General features: G+C 41.5%; 1 protein-coding gene across 8 annotated transcripts in view; it reads left to right on the top strand.

Moving 5' to 3' along the window:
* Positions 1-21,763, top strand: part of PTPRK (protein tyrosine phosphatase, receptor type K) — a 608,487-nt gene that overhangs the window by 201,569 nt on the left and 385,155 nt on the right. For all 8 annotated transcript variants that reach the window (XM_019538012.1, XM_019538011.1, XM_019538015.1 and 5 more), the window contains exon 3: positions 3,437-3,708. In XM_019538012.1, coding sequence (XP_019393557.1) covers positions 3,437-3,708 — 272 coding nt within the window. The remainder of the gene's footprint in view (positions 1-3,436; positions 3,709-21,763) is intronic.

Below are 21,763 nucleotides of genomic sequence, written 5' to 3'. Positions count from 1 at the left end.
GAGGACCGAGCCCTGCGGAACCCCTCTGCCCACATCCCTCCAAGTCGAAAATGACCTGTCCACTACCACTGGGTGTGACCCTTCAGCCAGTTGGCGATCCATTTGACTGTGTAGGTGTTGACACCACAGTCCCCCAGTTTCTTAATGAGAACAGGGTGAGAGACAGTGTTGAAGGCTGTCTGAAGGTCCAGGAAGACTATGTCCACTGCTACCCCTGCATCTAAGGATTTGTTGGCCTGGTCATAGAAGGCCACCGGGTTGTTCTGACAGGACCTGCCTCTAATGAACCCGTGGTGGTTGCCCCTAAGCATAAGTTCCCCTGCTGGCCCCTTGTGGACATGTGCCAGAATCATTCTCTCAAAAAGTTTGCCCAGGATTGAGGTAATTAACTGGCCTATAGTTTTCCGGGTCCTCCTTCCTCCCCTTTTTGAAGTTGGGAACCACATCCAGTTGGCCCTCTTCCAGTCCTCTGGCACCACATCAGAGCACCACGAGTGCTTGTACAGCCGTGCCAGGGGTCCTGCAATGACCGCAGGTAATTCCCTCAGTACTCTAGGGTGGAGATCATCCATACCAGCTGATTTGAATACATCCACTCCCTCCAGAAATTCCCTAACCAGTTCCTCACTAACCCTTGGCCTAGGTGTGCCTCCCCTGGGGCCTGAGGGGAGCCCGGTGGGGGGGCTGATCCAGTTGCTGCTCAGGAAAATGGAGGTAAAGAAATTGTTAAATATGTTAGCTTTGTTGTTTGGTGTGACGACCAAATTTCCTAGCGTGTCCTGTAGGGGCCCCACATTACCTGGAACCTTCTTTTTGCCCCCTGTGTATTTAAAAAAAGACTTCTTGTTGTCCTTGATCCGGGAAGCTAGTCCGAGTTCCGTCTCTGCCTTGGCCTTCCTGACTGCCCCCCTGCATCCCCGAGCAACTGCAGTGTAATCCACCCTGGTGATGGCCTCTCCTTCCATTAGGTGTACCCGTCCCTTTTAGCTAGGAGACACTCCCAGATGCTTTTGGTGAGCCATGGGCTTATGTGCCCTCCTGCTCCCTTTAATCCGTGTTGGGATTACCTCCCTTTGGGCTTGGAGAATCATCTCCTTAAGGAGCGACCGCTCTTCTTGGACACCTGGCTCCCCTCCCCTCTGGGACCTGAGTGCTTCCCCGACTACTCTTCTTAGCTCATCGAAGTCCGCCCTCCTGAAATCTAGGGCTGCTGCCTTGCTGTAGGCCTTTGCCACCTTGTGCTGGATGGTGAATTCCAGCAGGCGATGATTGCTGTTGCCCAGGTGGTCGAGCGCCTGCAGCCCCCTCACCAGGTCCAACAAGGCATCTCCCCTGGTGGGGCTGTGCACTTCCTGGGTTAGATGGAGGTCCTGCATTCTGGCTAGGAACCTACATGAGCGCTTAGAACTGGCTGGCTGCTCTTCCCAGCAGATGTCTGGAAATTTCAGGTCACCTGTGAGGACCACGTCCTTTGACCTAACTACCTCCGTGAGCTGACTTAAGAATTCCTGGTCTAGCTCTTCCCCTTGGTTGGGTGGTCTGTAATAGTCCCCCACCATTAAATCTCTTTCCCCTTGACTGCCTTGTAGTCTAACCCAGAGCACTTCAGAGTGCCCTTCCTCTGATTGTTTGCTAATTGACAAGGATGTGTATTCCACCTTAATGTAGAGCGCCACACCTCCACCTTCCCTCCCTTCCCTATCCCTCCTGTATCGCTTATAGCCTTTGATATTCACCGCCCAGTCGTGCATTGGGTCCCACCACGTTTCAGTGAGCCCCAGTGTGTCTGGGTTGGTGTCAGCTAGCAGAAGGGTGAGTTCCTCTTGCTTGTTTCCCATACTACAAGCATTTGTGTAGAGGAATTTGAGGCCTCCTGAGGATGTGTGCACTGACTTCCTACTTTCAGCATTACCCTGGCCCTTGTTGCTTTACCTGCATATATGTTCCACTTGTCAGTCTAGGCTGGGATGTACTTGTGGATGTTTCTTGTTTTGGCAGTCCAAGGCTTCCTCTGCTCTCATCTTCCCCTTCCCCCAACGAGCCTAGTTTAAAGCCCACTCAGTTGTCCTGGGACTGCAGAGTCCAAGAGAAGTATAGTCTGGCCTCTGCCATCGGCCAGAGAACTAAGCTCACTCTGCTGGGTTGAAATAGCTACCTATTTATCTATTATGTCATTTTAGAAATATATTGTTAAGCCTAAGCCACTTTGGGTGCTTAGTGCAAGCAGAAAAGCGGGTTACAAAGATTTTAAGTAAATAAATAAATAATAGTCCAATAATAGTGCAAATTTGCAACCTTTAAAATTATTATGTTTTAAATCAATATAGATGCTAGTTTATACTGCATGTTGTTTAACATATTAATTTGTCTACTTACATAGGATTCCTGAAGTAGACTTTCTCAGATGATGTTGTTCCACCACTCGGTTGCATTAGCTTTCTGCTTATGGCTTGTACTCTTTCAGGACAGGGCTTGTACTCTTTCAAGACAGTTCCTACATGTTATTAAATGTTTCTTCATTCTTGTTGCATTGTTAGGATACTCCTGCCCGCAAGGTTTACATCTACCAGCTTCCTTCCTTCCTTCAGTGGCTTGACCTTCACTCTAATGATGTCACACACTAGTTGGTTTTTTTTATTAGGTATTGTTATGACTACTTCAAAGCAAAAGCACTAAAAATGAATACATGTTACGCAAATACTTCCAACTTTCCCAACTCATGAAAAGAAATGAGACACTGCCCTGTGTGTTTGCTGAACTGAAAGTGAAACAAAAGTTAATCACAATTTTAGTTTTGGTTTTGGTTTCACTTGCAGTCTGTGATGAAATAAGAATTTTAGCTTTGGTTTTCATTTGACCTGCACAGCCAGTTAGGTGAATTTATAGCTTGATTTTTGGTTTGGATTATTATGAGTGAATTTGCCCTTCTGTTTACAAGTAAATAAACATATATGTACTTTCTCACACTTCCGAGGGATAATCACCTAAAAAACATTAATTACAACTTTGAAACTGCCAAGCTAATATTGTATTGGCATCCATTCATTGTTTCTAATGAATTTTATGAAACAATGAATTTTTATAAATGGAAAATTTCCCATGGAAAAAGAAAGCACTGGAAAATTTTCTGCCCAACATCTCTGCTTTTATTCGGGGTCAAGCTATTGAGGGATGTAAATGTATGTGCCAGTGCACTGTAAAATCACACCCTACTTTGCTTCATGGTAACTTGCTTTTATTACCACACCCTAATACCCTCTTTGAACTGTTGCTGTTCTTGTATTCCTCTACTAAATTTTATTTTTAAATATATTTGCATATCTGTACCTATCCAGCTTACATGTAGTTCTGAAAAGGAGAAGAAAATGCAGTTTTGTAGAACTATATTTTTCTTCAATTTTTTTAAATCTCTCCTCCTCTCTCTCCCTCTCTTTAGGATCATACATGATAGTGGATTCTTCAGATCATGATTTGGGAGAAAAGACTAGACTTCAGCTTCCTACCATGAAGGAAAATGATACACACTGCATTGATTTCAGTTACCTTTTATATAGTAAGAATGGAGCAAACCCTGGAACCTTGAACATCTTAGTTAGGGTGAACAAGGGACCTCTTGCTAATCCAATATGGAATGTGACGGGCTCTACTGGAAAAGACTGGCTTAGAGCAGAGCTGGCTGTCAGTACCTTTTGGCCAAATGAATATCAGGTAAACCTGCAAATAATCCTCATCTCAATATAAGGGTGCTAGCTTTAGCTAATATATATTGTTGCATCTGAGAGACCTGATATGCTTAATGGGTTTTTTTTTTTGTTTTTGTTTTTTCTTATTTTTGGTTTATGAACTTTCTAAATATATAGTATATAATCATATACTCATAATTTTTTCTGTGATGCCTGTCTCAGTGCATGGGATCAATGGAATACTTGTTCAGTATTTTGTTTCTTCCTTGGTCCAGGTGAGATATGTGCTTCACTTATTTCACGCTATTCAAATCCTGTATTAGACTTCCAGGATATAAAGAAGTGTAATTGGTCACTTATTAAAAAAGTGTAGCTTGTGCTTGCTTACAAACATGAATTAAAAAAAATATGTGTTACCAGAAGCAGCAGTGTGTCAGTTTGTCTTGGCTCTGCAGCATCTGTGTAGATTGGGCATTTCAGCAGGGTTTTTTGGTGATTTTTATCTAAAGTTGATTCAATCAGCTATTAGATAGAAGTGCAAAAAAAGCCCACTAAAGTGCCACATATGTACAGACACTGGGTGAGCCAGGTCCAACTAATGCGCTGCCTCTTCTGTGTATGTTTTGGGCTCAGTGCAGGAGTGCACTGAATTTATAGTAAAGCACCATGTTTGTTTTTGCTTTTTAACGTCTGTAAGCAGACTGTGATATGTCCAGCAGCATATTGAACTTTCTGATATAGGTATAAAGAGAATCCAGTTCACTCAGGCAGCTTTCAACTAAAAATATATATCACCAGCAAAGCACTAGATTTTAATATCAAATTGAAAGTTTGTTTTGTGTCATTATTATAAGAAATAAGAATTTGGTCTATTAGATTACCTTGGGGAAACAGCATTCCTTTAAGATCACGTTGAAATGGCAACTGCCATACTCAACGTTAATTTTTAATGTAAAGGATGAGAGACTACATACTTTAGTCCAGCATGGGACAGAGAAGTGTGGTTTTAGGACGTTTATACCATGTGATAGAAAAGCCTATTGAAGTCAAAGAAGCCACTCTTTTGACTTGAATGGGATCTTGATCAGTCTCTTAAGAAGCTGTCTGAGTCGCTCAGTCAACAGAGGGTTTGTTTAAAAATTTCTAAATATCTAGCCAAAGATGTCATGTTGATACCCGTAATCATAGTATCTAAACACTTTCCTTGTAAAAGGAAAAGTATTAATGAAATTCCTGGTCTGCTCAGGAAACCTTTGTAATTTCTTTTGCTCAAGGCTGAAAACTCTGTTAGAGAGTAGGGCTTTTGAATTTTAATTTTATTGTATCATTTTAGACTTTATTAATTTCCTCTTCTCAAAATCTTTAATAATCCTTTCTTAATTTTATTTAAACTTAAAACACAAGCCACGTTCATATTACATAGGATTTGAATTAAAACTAGAAGAGCAGACTTCAGATAGCTTTACTTGTTTCGGATTCATTCAGATCCTTTACATTATTGAAAAGCATGGGTTTTATTGGTAGGACTGATCAAGTTTCTGTTGATAAATGAAGTCAGGTTTGGCAGCGATATTGATGTCTAGAAGTTTACACAGGGTGTACATATAGCCATTATTCTCTTATAGCCTTTAAAATTTTGCTCAAACTTTCTTCCTTTTGTGATCATTCTCATTTTCTCACATTTTAAAATAATATAAAATATGTTCTGCTGTTTAATTTCTTTATTATTCTTTTTAAAGTAAGAACAAAGTCCAGGCATGTATTTGTCCAAGTCTTCCTAATCTGAACATAAATTGCACCTGGCCTGAGATTGCCACCATAGTTATGGCCTTGTGATTCATTGGGACTAGTCTAACTATATAGAATTCCTCGATAACAGGGAAAGAAAGGCTTTGTGGCTTTTTGTTTGTTTTAAATAGTGCTGAGTTTCTGTGTCTTTTTATAAGAGCTTCTTTGAGGTCTTGAGGTTAACATGGTTTTTCAGGGTACTGAATATTTTACAGTGTTAGTTTTAATGTTGAGTTACACTACAGTGCACAGCAAGAATGCCTCTTTTGTTCAATAGCATTCTCTGTGACAGTGCTTCAGTTCGCTGCCTCTGTAGGTTGCAGGTCCACCTGTAGTAGCTTAGCAAACCATACAGGCAAAGCATTTAAAACAAGATTGAAGGAAAACATTTTGTAACAATGGAATTCCGGAACAAACATTACCTGGCCTGATATACAACTACTAGCTAAGTCACTTTTTATGAAGAATATAAACTGAAGTAAGTGCACATAATATATGTGCATAATATGCACATTTGTTTGCATATCTGTATTAATATAAACTGCAATTATGTGTGCTTTGTATACATAATATGCACAATGTGCTAGCAAACTTACTTTTTTTAAGTTAATTTTCTTTCCATTCACTGTATAAACAAAACATAGATTAGCTAGTGCTGAATGACGTGGGTATATTTAAAAAGGGCTTACAGGGTGATTGGGAGATTTAAACACTAAGTCTTATTTATTTGGAAGTTGATTAAACCATAATTTAAAAAGATACCTGGAATACCTAGAAGATCAGTACAGTGCAATTTCAGGAAAGGAAAATTATTATGTTTTGCTAATCTATTAAATTGTGTTAATTAAAATAAATAAGTGGATAAAAGAGAACTAGCTGACATAGCTGAGTTGGACTTCCCAATAGCTTTTGATTGAAGTAATTCAGGGTACATAACAAGTGAAATAATTGGAAGTTGAGAGGCAAAGTATCATATTTCAAAACATAACAAAATGTTTTGGTTTTTTTTTAAATCCCAAGTATGAATTGACTTTTGAACTTTATGTGCTTAGGCTGAATTGTAAGTGAATTGAAGAGTTGCCTTCCAGTGCTTAATATTTTAGCAAATATCAAGTTACTAGCCTTGGCTAGGGACAGAAGTTGCACATAAATCAGTTCAGGTTTTCAGTAAATCAGAAACTGGTTTAAAACCTGTAACAAAACAGAAGGTCATTGCACATAAACCAGTTTCAAAATAGCAGAAACTGGTTTAAGATGAACCTGGTTGAATGTAGTATCAGACTTAACTGATTTAGGTTAAACCAGTTTATAAAACTTCTTTCCCAGACCCCTTCCTGGTTCAAATTAAATCACAGTCCCCCAGCATCCCAGCATAGGCTGTGTTCACTTCCTCTTCCTGCTGCCCCCAAGGTCTCTGGGATTTGCAGTCCAGACTCACAGCCGCAGGACTCTGCAAGGTTGCTTATCACTTCCTCTTCCTGCTTCCAGGTGCCTCTGGGATTTTTGTAGTCCATGATCACAGATAGCAGGACTCCACAGGGTTGTTCCCTTCTGTTTAATACATGCTTGCTTCAGAGGAAGGACATTCTTGTTCAGGCTTTCATGCATTCAATGCCAGTACCTTTTTCTCCACACACCCCCTCCTCAGCCTGGCAGACTCTACAGTTAGCTCTGCACTAGGGCTTGGCCATGTCCCCTCTGCTTCAGCAAGGATATGGTGGGGGGGAGGGGGGTTGGAGCGAAAGTGAATGTCTGTTTGCCTGCTTGCCTGTTCAATATGTGCAGCTTAGATTTACCTGCAAAGACTGAATTGATTCAGGCTCAGAATTTTTAACTGTTTGTACTTGGCCCTTATAGTTTGTTAAACAATATGCAGTAATAGCCGCAAAAATGGAAAAGAAGAAATGACTGAGTAATTCTGAATATTGCTAGAAAATTGGTTCCCTCCTTTGTGTTTACATAGCAAAACATCAGTTATATTCAAAAACCAAAAATTTCACTTCTGAATTTTGTTATAAAGCAAAGTTAAATGTCATTGCTAAAAATAAGATTAAAAGTTGCAATTTCTGCTCTTTGGACACATCCCATTCAGTATATATGCAAGAAGGTGAGAATTTGTAAAAGTAGTAAATTTTCATAAGAGCTGTTCCACTCACTCCAAAACAGAGTTAACACTTGGCTTGTTTAAATGGTCTGTGTTCCAGGGTGGGGTGGTGGTGAGGGGGGCCTTCCAAACATGTGGTTCGGTAATGCTTCTCTTGTTAGCTTGGTACTCTAGGAGATTGATATAGTTCTGCGATGGTATGATTTATTTCCTCTGGTACTGGCAAGGGATTTACATTTTTCTGGGTTTTTTTTTAACATGGGATGAGCTATCTAGGACAACTGTTTGACTAGAGAATCCTTGGAGACTGAAGAACCAGAATTTGAATTGACTCCTGATTTGTATGGGTAAACCAATCAAGATTTTTGCGATCAATACCAATAGCCAATTTCTAAGGAGGCATATTGGCCAATACTATTTGCTGCGTGCAGCTGGGAAGACGGGAAGTCTGGTACGATGGAAGGGGGGAAGGCAAGGGAGGCAGATCAAGGCTCTTGCAGTAAGGGAGGGAATGGAGCTGGGGCTGGGGCAGGGGAAGGAGCAGGCACTGACCAGCCAGGGCAGGGAGGGGTGTGGGACCGAGCCGCAAGTGTTTCATCCAGGAGGTACGGGGGAGGGGGGAATGTGCCCCCCGGATCTGTGCGGTGTGGGGCGGGATGCAGCTGTGGACTGGGGCTGAGGCGGGCACAGGACAGAGGTGCGGTTCATGGGGAGGGGGGGAGGGAGAGAGGGTGGCTCCTACTGCTGCATGCAGCTCATCCAGTGCTCATCTGAAGGCTTCTGCTGCTCCTCCTTTCGCTCATCCGGGAGGGCATGGGGTGAGGTGTGGACCTGGATCTGCCCTCCCCCTGGAAGAGCCCCGCCCACCCTGCGCTGTGCAGATCCAGGGGTGCTCCCTCGGTGCCCTCCCAGATGAGCGGCAGTAGCTGTCAGATGAGTGCCAGATGAGCCGTGCTCAGCGGCAGGAGATGCATCCCTCTTCCTTCCTGTGCCCCCCCCGCCTTGACAAGCCACGCCTCTGTCCTGTGCCCACCCTGGCTGTACCCCTGCCCCAGCCCCATCCCCAAACCCTCCCTGATCGTGGGGTCCTTGATCTGTCCCCCCCACGCTCTTCCTCCCTCCCCCAACCCCCTCTTCCCTCTCCTTCCTCCCTCCCCTTTCCTTTCCATCACATCAGACTTACCAGTTGGACACAGCTCTCCACACTGCTGGCTCTGTTTTTCACTGTCCACTTGCTGTGCCACAGGCATTTATCAAACAAATTATCGGACGCATCGGGCCGATTTCTGATACAGAAAATGTTCTTTATATTAGTGCATCTATACAAATTTGTGGGTATTTTAAAAAACATTTTACTGAAAAAGTGCTCCTTTTCACATGTCTAAAATTTACTTTACATGAAGAAATTTAAGATTATACTATTTAGGCTGTATTGCAGGGGGGAGAGAAAGGACTTGTCTTATCTTTTTTATGCTTACTGTACCTCATTACTTTATTTTAGATAAGATGCTTGTTTCTGTCTAACTTTACCATAGAGGCTGAGGCATATTTCCCTTAGTTTCTCTCTGCTGCCTGAACAATGAAAACCTATCCCATGCTTAGGACTCTTTCCTTTTGAGGAAAGTCATTTTCTGATTCCTTGCTGACAGTCTTTCTGTTTTGAACTCATTTGAACTTCTTATAGCATTACCCAAGGCTCTGCTCTCAGTCCCCTTGTTTTGGTCTTTGTGCTTTTTACCCATCAGCAAGATCTTGTTCTCTGCTTTTATGTTGATGCTCTTTAAGCCTATACCTCTATCTCTATATCTGCCTCTTTATCCAGTCATGCACCATTACTTGGCTTTGATTAAATTCATTTCTTAAATTCAACAACCAACCAAATGCCCACAACCAGGATAATCTTCAAAATGTATGCCATGCCAACTGTTTGCTTTGATTTCTTACATTGTACCCCTTCCTTTTCAGGGCCTCCTCTTGTCTTCCAGCACAGCTCAAACTTCCTTGTAAGAGTACCAGGAAATTTTTTTTTTTTTGCGGGGGGGGGCGGGGAGCTTACGTGATTGTAAAGCATAATTTTGCAACTGTGCTGCTATGTAAACTCATAAGTCCAAGGTGATTAACTGCTTTGTCTGTGAGGACTGACTGTATAAACAAAACATTATTAATAACAAGTCAAAACTGCCAATGAACATTGGCATGTGTAATGCAGATTAAAAAAAATAGTGCTCTAATACATAAACTAAATATCTGGGTTAAGGTACATGTGTAGCATAATCTATTTTGAGAAGCCTTTTGGAAGGTTTTCTTAAGGGAAAAAAGTACTGGTAACAGTGGTCCAAGGTAGTGGCCAGAGTCATAGATTCATAGACATTAGGGCTGAAAGGGACCTTGAAGATCGAGTTCAGCCGCCTGCCCCAGGGGCAGTAAGTCAGCTAGGGTCAAAGGATTCCAGCAAGATAAGCATCCAAACATTTTTTGAATGAGTCCAGTGTAGGTGCCTGTACCTCTTCTGGAGGGAGTCTATTCCAGGCCTTGGGGGCTTGGACAGTAAAGTTGGAAAGTAAAGTTTTTCCTTATGTCTAGCCTAAGGAATTTATGTCATGGAGGAATTTATTACCATTGGTCTTTGTTATCCCTTGGGATGCTCTGGTGAACAGATGTTCCCTTAGATCCTCATGCCTTCTCCTTATGTACTTATAGGCAGCCACCAGGTCACCCCGATCCTGTTTTTTTCCAGGCTGGAGAGTCCGATGGCTCTCAGCCTCTTATCATAAGGCCTATTCTCTTGCCCTCTGATCATGTGCGTGGCTCTCCTCTGGAATCTCTCAAGCTTCTTGACATCCTTCTTGAATTGTGAAGCCCAAAATTGGAGGCAGTACTCCAGCTTACCAAGGACAAGTACAGCAGGAGGATGACATCTTGACATTTATTTGAGGAGCATCTATGGATGCAAGCCAGAGTTTTGTTTGCTTTACCAGCTGCAACATCACATTGGTGGCTCATGTTCATTTTGTGGTCAATCATGACCCCCAAGTCTCTTTCAGCTGGGGTGCCAGCAAGTGTAGCACTGCTGAGCCTATAAATGTGCTGCAGGTTTTTTTTACCCGAGGTGGAATACCTTGCATTTTTTGGTATTGAACGTCATCAGGTTTATATCCGCCCACTTACTAAGCTTATCCAAGTCAGCCTAAATCACTAGGCTATCCTCAGGTGTGGATGCTATTGATTACATGAGTTACACATAGAGGTTTGGACACGCCATTCAAACACACACACATCATTATACACAGGCATACACGTACACAAAACAGCCATTCTATTCACGCATACACTAGATATAGTTACCAGCAATAGTTGCTCAATATTAGCCCAGGGTGGCCAACCTGGGCTTATTGAGTAGATGTTGATGATTTAAAGATAGCAGATTTGAAGATAACAGTTGGAGCGGGGTCAACAGATGCATCTGTGCTCGGATGAAACAGCAGTAGAGAAAGAGACTCACCCAACTTGGCATTTTCAAAGTGTTTTTTTTATAGGGGTTGGCATCCTTTGTTTCAGTGCTTTGGGGTTTTTCCACACCCAGCTTCTTTTTTTGCAGTCTTCAGCTTATCTCAGCCTTGGAGTGTTCTTGCTACTCTTCTCCTTGTTATCTTTTTTGTGCCCTAGGCCTAAAAGGGATTCTTCAGCCATTCATTAATTAATTTACTGACTGGTAGCTTACATTTGGCACTTTGTTGCTTACATAAACAGTTCAATCTTCTCCCTTCTCTATGCCATTCTCTCACCATTCATCCTTTTATACACACTCGTACATAAAGGCTATGCAGAGTTCATTCACTCATGTGAAGCAGAAGGATACAAAATGGAGTTTTCAGGTTGCCTACAGGGCAAGACTAACATGGTTACATTTCACTACTCTTACACTCTATGTTAACTCTACTCCCTGTTAAGGGAAGTAGTTGTCATAGGTGATCTAAATTACCCAGACATCTGCTGGGAGGAGCAGTCAGCCAGGTCGGACTGCTCACGGAGGTTCCTGGCAGAGATACAGGACCTCCACTTAACCCAGGTGGTGCACAGTCCTACCAGGGGGAATGCCCTGCTGGATCTGGTCCTGGCCACAGGTGATGACTTGGCAAGAGGGCTCCAGGTCCTTGACCACCTGGGTGATAGCGATCATCGCTTGCTGGAATTCACCATCCAGCGCAGGGTGTCAAGGGCCGGCAGCAAGGCAGTAGCCCTAGACTTTAAGAGGGCCAACTTCAATGAGTTGAGGAGATTAGTGGGAGAGGCGCTGGGGTCCTCGAGAGTAGGGGAACTCAGTGCCCAAGATGAGTGGTCGTTCCTTAAGGAGATGATACTCAGAGCCCAAGGGGTGACAATCCCAACAAGAAGCAAGGGGGGCAAGAGTGCCCAAAAGGCCCCCTGGAGTTAAGGATCAAAGATAATAAAAAGTCCTTTTTAAAGTATATAGGGAAAGTGAAGAAATGCAGACCCTACGAAGAGAGGCTATGGAATCTTAACCTGGTCTCTTGCAAAGGCTGAGGGGGGACCTGGTGGCCGTCTACAAACTCACTAGGGGGGACCAGCAGGATTTGGGACAGACCTTGTTCCCCCTAGCACCTCCATGGGGTAACAAGGAATAATGGCCACAAGTTGTTAGAAAATAGGTTTAGACTAGATATCCAAAGGTATTACTTCCTAGTCAGGGCGGCTAGGATCTGGAACCAACTTCCAAGGGAAGTGATGATGGCTCCTACCCTGGGGGTTTTTAAGAGGAGGGTTGACATCTACCTGGCTGGGGTCATTTGAGTCCAGTTTTCTCTCCTGCCTAGGGCAGGGGATTGGACCTGATGATCTATAAGGTCCCTTCTAACCCTACTTCTATCAATCTATGAACATCAGCTATATTAGTTCAGTTCATGCTACACAGCCTCTCAAGGTGTTGCTTTATAAGGTCTACACTGATACTGGGTATAAATATGGCCTCACCCTGGCCATCCCACATCATGCTAGGCAGGGCGGTCCCTTTTGGCTGATGAAAGACCAATGTGAAGTACCCATTAAGCAGGCTGGCTTTTTCCTGGGTGTTGGTTATCGGTTGTCCTATTTGGTTCAGCAGGGGTCCAGTGTTACCCTTGCTTCTTTTTCAACTCCCTACATATCTGAAAAAGGACTTTTTATTATCCTTGATATGTGAAGCCAGATGGAGTTTGATTGCAGCTTTGGCTTTTCTGGTCTGCTCCCTGCAGGCACAGACCAGTACTGAGTACTCCTCCTTGGTGGTTATTCCAGCCTTCCATCTTCTATAAGTCTCTCTTTTTAGGTGTAGGAGGTCCTCAAGTTCCCTGCTGAGCCAAGGGGGTTGCTGTTCCCTTTTGCTACCCTTCCTCCGACATGGGATGGCCATCCCTTGTGCTGTCAGGATCGCTCCCTTGAGGAGCAACCACTTCTCTTGGACTCCTCTTCCTGTCAAGTCATGGTCCCTTAGGGTCTTGACAATGAGCCTCTTGAGCTTGTCAGAGTCAGTTTTCCTAAAGTTGAGGACTTCTGCATTGCTGTCTGACTTGTCATCTTTGTGATGGATAGTTAAGGTGATCAGCTTGTGGTCATTATCATCCAGCTTTCCATTGATTCTTAGGTCACTGACTCTGTCATCCTCTTTGGCCAGTACCAGGTCTAGCAACCCTTAACTCTAGTCAGCCCATAAACTTCTTGAGTCAGGTAGACTGTGTCCACACATGTGAGGAAGCTTTGCAACTGATTGGATTTGGCCGAGCACTCTTCCCATGAGATATCTGGGTAGTTAAAGTCTCCCGTGACAACTGTGCACTGAGAGTGTGAAGCCTGAGCCAGTTCCCTGCTGAATTCCTGGTCTAGCTCTTGTTTTTGGTTAGGAGGTCTGTAGTAGACTCCTACCACTATGTCCCCTGTGCCACGTTTCCCATGTGTTTTAACTCGGGGGGGAACTCTAGCCATCTTCCCTGGCTGCCAATGTCAGTTTGCAGGGATGTGTAGGGACGTGTATAATCCAGTCAGTATAATACATCAGACTGGAGATGCACTAGCTCAAGTCAGATGCAGCAATTAGATATAGGAAAAAGGTCTGAGCATTATGAATATGTGAGAGAGAGTTTCTGTGTCAGAAAAAAATAATGAACTAAACTTTTCACTAGCAAGGCCAAGTAAATCATGGTATAAAGCTTTCCAGAATTTTCCCAAACACACTTTTCTTTTTTCTTGACAGTTGATATAAATTTAGAGCTTTCTACTTGGATATGGGTCAAATTTCCTTAAGCTTTTTATGCATAATTAAACTATTTTTTTTGCTAAAAAGTTATATAACGGGTGTCAGTCAGTTTGGATACTATGTTATTTTAAGTGAAATATTTTGTATTCCATTTGAGCTCTTTCATTTCCTCGTCAGTCACTTGGTGTTTTGGCTAGATTTTAATAAAATGTCTAAAATAAACCCAATATACCTGGTTTGGTAGTTTTGGGACAAATTACATACTTTTGTTTCAAATTAAAATGATTCAGAAGAGAAATTAATTAATTCATAAGCTCACCTTTCATGAACCTGTTCTGTGAAGAATCTAGTCAATTTCTCAGGATCATAAGGTATAAAGCAGAATTATCAATCTGTTTTATAATTTTACAGTGGCCAGAGATTAGTTTAGGATTAGTTTAGTAGATCAGTGCTGTCGAACTTCCTATCAGCTGGAGGGCAGCTCCAGTAAGGCCACATGCTGCAGGGGTCACCCCAGTGGCCATACCTCCCTAGCTGCAACCTCCGGCACATTGGCAGGTAGCTTCACCCTAATGCTGCCTGGCCCAGGCAGGGAGGTGGTTTTCTCCTGGCTCCAACCTGTGGGCTTATCTGCTGCACCGTGCTGTAGGCTTCCCTGGCACTGCAGGCTACATTGGGCTGTGCTGCCCTTTCTTGCCCTGCCCTGCTTCACCCTTAGGAGCAAGAAGTGAAAGCTGGAGAGGGGAAGCCTGGAGACTCTTGCTGCTGCAGCAGTCAGAGTGATTAAGAAAGTGTGGAGGCCAGAAGAGGCTTAGGGTCACCAGTTTAACAGCCCTGTAGTAGGTGTTGCCCCAGTGAAGCTGATTAATAGGTTCAGCAACAGGTGCTGATTATTCTTAAAGGTTCAATAAAATTGTTTGACACGTAGTGCCACACTCTGAAGGGCTTTTACAGGTGCTTCAGTCTCTAACTCTCACGTTTGGCAAAATGCAAGTGAGGATTTTGTATTCTTAACATATTAAGGTATTAAGAAGATTGGACATGACTTACATTTCCTTCTCTTTAAATATATCTTATAAAAATCTTTGCACTTCCATTTTTTTTCTTTAACTGTTGAAGCTTTCATCAGATATTGAAGCCTATTGAACCATCTTAGTACCTAAAGTACTACAGCAATAATGATAGAAAACTGTACAATTTTGGAAACATATCTAAATATGAATACTGAGTTTTGTTTCTGAAATGGCCCAGCAGTATTATGCTGTGGATAAAACTTAGTAATCAAAATGGTCATCTTCCTCATACAAGTTTATAGGTTTGTTTTTTTTAAGCATAGTTTCTTTTTCTTCCTTCTCCAAGCACTGTGTTCATCTCATGATGAACATTTATATGGAGAAACTGTTTTTTTTTCACATTTTAAATATGTTTATATATGCATAAAGTAACATTAATGGAAAGTATATACTTGTTTATTATAAGAGGTCTATATATGTAAGAAGGTTTTACTAGTCTCTGACTAGAAAGCGATTATCTTCTAACAGTATAATTGTAAAATGCTAATAATGCCTGCCTGTACCTTCATGCATTTCTTAGGCAGGCATTACAGCATTTTTACAAAGGAAAAAGGAAATTAAAGTCATTATTCCAGTTTTATAGCTGAGAAACTGACAAAGCAACATGAAGTGTGGCCTCAGAGCAGTACCAGTGTTCAAGCTCAGATGCCAGTTTTACCATAATTCCCTTAAAGGTTTCAGTGTTTAACTTTGTAAATTATTCCATTTTGCTAATTATCAAATGACAAAGTTGGCCTGGGTCATTAATTCAAATTAGTGATCTTGTAGTTGGATAATAAAATATATTTTTTTTTACTTTAAATTAATTTCTTAGAAAGGACCAGGAAAAGTAGTGTCCACAGACAGGAAATGATTATTCTGTTCTTGAACTGTTAGAGTAAACATAACATTTCTATTCAGCAGTTCAGTAATTTTTGTTATATTGCTTTCTAAGTGTTTTGGCAGGGAAAAAATATAGGTTGATGAAAAGCTATTTTAATTCACAGTTTTGCCTTTACAATTGACTGCTGCCTTTGGCAGTCTGAAATGCTTATCTTTTCCATTACAAGGAAATCATGGCATTTAGCCTTTCGGGCAAAGTGCCATGATTTAATATGGCAAAAATATTGGCTTAACAGAGGGGAGAAATGGATAAAAACAGTGATATTTGAGCTGTTGGTTTGAGGTTCTTTGTAGAGCTCTTACGTATTGTTCTGGAAATTTGGTGGAAAAATGAAAGGATATAGTTATTGTAAATGATTAAAAGAGCCACATAAATTTTGCAAGCGAGACAGGCTAGCCACATGCTTGTCACATTTGTAGTTTTTTTATGATATAACTACAGAATCAAATCCTTACTCATAAAGATTGGACACTGAAAATTGTCATCTATTAGCTTAGCTTCCCCCCGCCTCAAATATTTTTCAGAATATGATTTAATGATTAACAGTACATAAATATTGCACATTGCAACTTATTCCCTGATGAAAATTTTGCTAATGGCATTTCTTGAGTGACAGTTTTTTAGAATTTCAGTAGATAATTTTGAAAATGTTAAATTAGTTTTCAGCATGTCCATGAAAAAAAATAAAGTGATTTAGAATTAAGGTGCTTTCCTGGTCATAATATAATATCAAAAAGGCAATATTAGCAGTTAAAAGCTGTAAACTGTGTGTATTTCAGTACCATGAAGCATGGTAGTTTCAGTTGCCATGTACTAGAAGAACAGAAGACCACAATTGTACTAAATGCTGAAAACTTCATTTCAATATCAAGAGGAGGCAATAGAAGGTGCATCTACACATGTGCTTAACTAATTTGTTGTGGTAAAGCATCACCGTCTACATGTGTGACACTATTAGATTGCAGCAAACTAATTTTCACTGCCATAAGGTAGTACTGTCTTATGAGAGCAAAAATAACCGCTCCTAAATGCATGTGTAAACATTGACTGGGGTGTACATTGCACTAGGTCAGCAACAGGGAGCCAGGGCTCCCTGGCAATGCATGATGGGCACTGTTGTGTCCCAGCCAGCCCCTTTCCTGCTCAACACCACCTCTTGGGAGTCCAGGGCTGGTCCATCTGGGTCCCCTGGCAGCGTGGGGCTTCTCTACCCCAGCTCAAACTTCTGTGGTCCCAGGAGCAGCATCTGCACATGCACACTGTAATGCAGCATTTTTAGCTTGTATACATACCATTAAGGTGCCACAAAGTGCACTAGAGCTTATCATGTCACCTAAATGGCACATATAGATGCACCCAGAGTGATTTTAATCAGGAACTACACAAACCTACATCTTGGCACAGGGGGTTAACCTGCCAAATATCCATAGTATATTGTGCCTAAATAGGGAATAACATGGATTGTTTAAAGCTAAAGTTACTATGACATGGGAAAAGATAGACCTAGCGACAATGCAGCTGTACACAGAATAACTCACTTGTCCATATTTCAGTGTCCTTTAAATTCTTTAGATAGTTTAATCCTTTCCTTTTCTTTCATTCTCTGTATGTCTCTGAGGTCTCATTACTCTATTGTCTGGCTTTCTGTTTTTCTGTGACTTAGTGCTGGATTTCTTCTAACCTGTGTCATAACGTCTTTATGGTTTGAACTGCTTACAACTGTTGTAAAGTGTGGACCTTCAATTACTTCTGTAACATAAGGGAATTTAAATTGCATGAAAAGTGGATCATGGGAGAAAAACATGTAGAGATTGGGATAAATCTGTTTCTTTTTTCCTAGCTTTACTTCAAGGGTTCTCCCATGAATAATTTCACTGTTTCATGAAGGTGATGGAAATCTTGACTTTATCACCACCCAGAGTTCAGCAAATAGGCAATCTGACTGGAATAAGCAAACTGGGTCATGATCGAGGGCCCACTAAAGTCAGTCAGTAGAAAGATTTTTATTCCTTTAGAGCTGTAGGTCTGTGAGAAGTAGCAGAAACATCACAGGTGGCTCTGTGGGAGACTTATTTTTATGTGAAGTGCACTTCTCTGGGAAAGCTTTGCCATCTTTATGTTGACAAAAAGGTTTGCAATCCTGATTACAAAAGTGCATGGAAATCAATATTGTCATGACGAAGGCAAAAACACATTTGCTTATATCTGAACAGTGTATGCTAATAGCAGGTGTTCCACAGTGGAGAAGTCTGGGTGCTTGGTGATGTGTTGCTTCTATCTGAACTCTGCTTATATCAGGTGTGCTTACATCTGGCTTCTGCTATATGACAATATTACTGTAAAATCATGAGTTGGCACTGGTGCACTTTTTTCTTCAGCAGTCCCAAAATACATTAAGCTTCCTACATGAAGAATGAAATTGATAGAAAGAGTTGTTATAAAGCATTTCATATGTGCACAGAGTAAATTAATGGAAGAACAGGAAATGCCTGATGTGCTTTGGAATATAATAAAGAACTGAATTTTCTGCTAAGGATTTCCAGACTTCCCTCAGTTGCATCTTTTTCAGGAGAGAAATCTCTGAGTTGTTACTAAAACATTTTTTTTAAAGAATGGTCTCCACTCAGGCTCCACATGGCTATGCCTAAAATGGACAGTGACAGAAAAATTTTAAGATCTCACCCTCACCCTCCTCCCCACTCACCTTGTCACAGATGGTTATAAAATCATTTCCCTTCTGTCCCCTTCTTCCCTTTCTACCCTTCTCAGACTGTTCACTGTGCTGTTCATAATTGGAAAATGAAGTGTTACCAAGAATACATTTCACTATTTTTAGCTAAACCCTGTCAATGTATGAAACCCCCAAATAATGCACTTTCCCTGATTTGGTAGCAGGGTGGATGATTTGACTTAAATCATGACTTAAATCACTGGTCAGGAAGTCTTGATTTAATCATTGTTTTCTACAAAAAGTGCATTCTTGTTCTTTGATATCCTTTATTCATTTAACTTCTTGAAATGTTGAACTTTAAGAGAGAGGTAAGGGTGTGACTCTGTTCACAAACTTGCAGAGAGATGGTTGGGTTAATGGGTAGGTAATCAGGTCTGTTATCTCTCATCTCCATATACTGCTGTTAACAGTAACAGGGCAGGGTACAATTAATTGATGGGCAATTAAATGAAATTGCCTGGTGGGCTGGATGCAGCCCACAGGCTGTATTTTGCCTGCCCCTGCTTTAGATCCTTTCAAGCGTGGTATAGGGTGTTGTGTAATATTAGTTTTGGTAGGTGTGGAAACATGATTCACAGGATAAACCCAGAGATTTCAAATAGGAATCCATAGAATGAAAACATTCTAACCTGCTGTGGTCCTTCTGAGTACTTTGCAATGGAAGAATTGCTGTATTACATTTCTGTAGTCAAAAATGTGTGAAAAGTATTTTCTGAGGGGTTTCTTGAGTTTGCTGAGGGGTGCCTCGAGTCTAAAAGAGACATAGTAGAGGATCGCTGATTTATGCACTGAAAATTCACCTTGCCTTCCGCTTGACTTCAGACTAATATGGCTAACTATGCGTCTCTCTTAATAGTATTGACACACTTGGGTTAAAGATCTGACTACTGAGTGACTTTTGTATTCTTTACTAGAAGGAAATCAGGGCTTTGGGGGCAGGTAGTTTGCCTGGGAAACTTTTGTTTTGTTTTAAAAAAAGGTGTCTTGATTGTGATGATCAACTTTTGTTATCCCCCCTTTTAAAATTGCAGAGAAGCATAAGGTGTATTGTGCTGAGCGGTTCATAAGTTTCTCAGCAAGTCTGAGCTTTTCTCAATAACAGCATTGTCTTAGGAAATAATTTTTTTTTTTTTTTTTTAACCAGTTATTCTTTTGAACTGAGCCAAATTACATTTTGACTGTGCTGCATAGGCCTATGTTCAAAGGCTTAAATTTCAATTCTGCAGGTTTTTAGCTCTTCAAATACAGGAGAGATTAGGTTAATACCTTAAGTTAGTAGAGGGTAGCTTCTGTTTAAGGAAGAAATCATTTACAAGGCAAGGAAGCAGATTCATTCATTCTGAATGATTTTGCATCCAGTGTATTAAATTACTTTCATGTGATGCTACACTGTTCTGTACAGTTTGAAGGCAGTGCCAGATCTGCAAGATGCTAGGGCCTGCTGAATCCTTATACAACCCAAAGCAGGGATGGCAGGAAAGAGATTCAGTAGCAGCTTCTTAGAGAGGCTAAGAATATTTCTGAAGTTTATGTACCTAATTTTGAAGGAAAGGAGCAAAGAGTGAACGTTGATTGTGTATCGTACCCTCCTGGCTGGCTATCAGCAACCAAACCCCTCTGGCCTCTAATGGCCAGCAGAGAACGGGGTCCTTTTGCCTTAAAATCATATAGAAACTGTAAGCTACCTCCAGAGGTCATCTAGTCCAATGCCCTGCCTGAGACAGGATCATGCCTAGCAAAACCATCCTATGCAGTTCATAATCTAAATTTTGTAAAACTACCATCAACCCTGACACAACCAGTAACCTGCTTCTATAAAAGGTTGTTAATATAAGCTCAGGAAATCCCAGGTAGAGACCCATACCTCTCCTCCTTTCCCCTTGCCCTGCATCTCACTTGTGCTATAGAGGAAGGCAAAAATCCTTACAGTCTGTACCAATCTGACCGTGGGAGAAGATTTCTTTCTGACCCCCAAAATAGTTACAGTGATATCCTTCTTATCTCTGCATTCAGCTCGATTGTCACAAGAGCATGAAAAAGGGTACAAGGTTTAAGGAAAAAACCCAACAGTTAAGACATGATTATTTTCTAATTGCTTTTGGTATTTGGAGAGAAGGTGGTTAAATACAGGCAAATTAATTTAAAAAATGGATGGTTATCTGTATTCAGAAATTTTTAGATAAAAGGCTATATGGGAACTTTTATGGTCCCTAAATTTGATTTAAACCAACCACAGTATTTTTGGGTTTTAGAGAAAAAAAAAATCTGAACTGAACCTTTTCTCTCTGTGGGCTTTGAGAATGACTCTTTTTCTCTACCTGTACCTTGTGTTTTTATTAAAGGAAGATGCATAGAAGTACTTGGGCAACTGAGCAGGTTGCTTTTGGATACACCTGTTCTTATACAATCATGCAGAGACAGCCAGTGCAACTTTTTAGTCCTTCAAAGAACTTATTCTTCAATCCCCTTTTAACTCCCCCACCAGAAAGAGGCTGGGGCTGCTGCGGCCGGTCTGAATGGAAACCCTGGCCCTGTGCTATCCCAGTGTGGCTGCTGCTGGGGTCTCCATGGAAACTGCCCTCAGCCACACAGGCAGGGTCTGCTGGCTAGTGGAGTCCACTGCCGGCTGAATCTAGCCCATGGGCTGGTCTTTGCCTGCCTCGGGTTTAGAGTAGTGGTTCTTGACCTCATCAGTGTCGAGACACCTCTTGGAAAGCTCCAGCTCTTTGCTTTTTGCTCATTTCATGACTACAAAAAAATAATAGAATAATTCTTCTGTTGTAGAGAACTCAGACCAGAACAGTCTGAAAAAGTCAGAAAAACTGAATGTTTTTCTATTATGGATTCCTATTCAACACATCTGGGTTTATCTTGTGAATCACCTAACAGACAGAGCACGTCTAACACGGCTTATATATTATGCAATACCTTTTGGTATTCTTAAAAGGAACTTGCAGCACCCCAGGGTGCTGCAGTACCTGTTTTGAGAATCACTGGTTTAGAAGAACTGAGGTCAAAATCTTTCTACTACATTCAGAGGTGTTTTGTAAACTCCCCAGAGGCACTGTGTGATTCTGAGCGTAACATTCCCTCAGCTAGACTTAATTAGACAGAATTGCAGTCAGCATCTATATCTTGTGTGCCTACAGAAGAACAAGGGGGTACAGCGTGCTGCCTTAATTTCAGCGCCTGTGTTTTAAGTTGCATTGTCAGAGGGAGTGAAGTATGGGAAAGAAAGAAATGGGTGGTGA

Source organism: Crocodylus porosus, unplaced genomic scaffold (assembly GCF_001723895.1).
Source record: "Crocodylus porosus isolate Cpor-Errol unplaced genomic scaffold, CroPor_comp1, whole genome shotgun sequence".
Classification (NCBI taxonomy): Eukaryota; Metazoa; Chordata; order Crocodylia; family Crocodylidae; genus Crocodylus; species Crocodylus porosus.
Note: the sequence above shows the minus strand (reverse complement) of the source record. Positions and strands in the feature narration are given on the sequence as shown.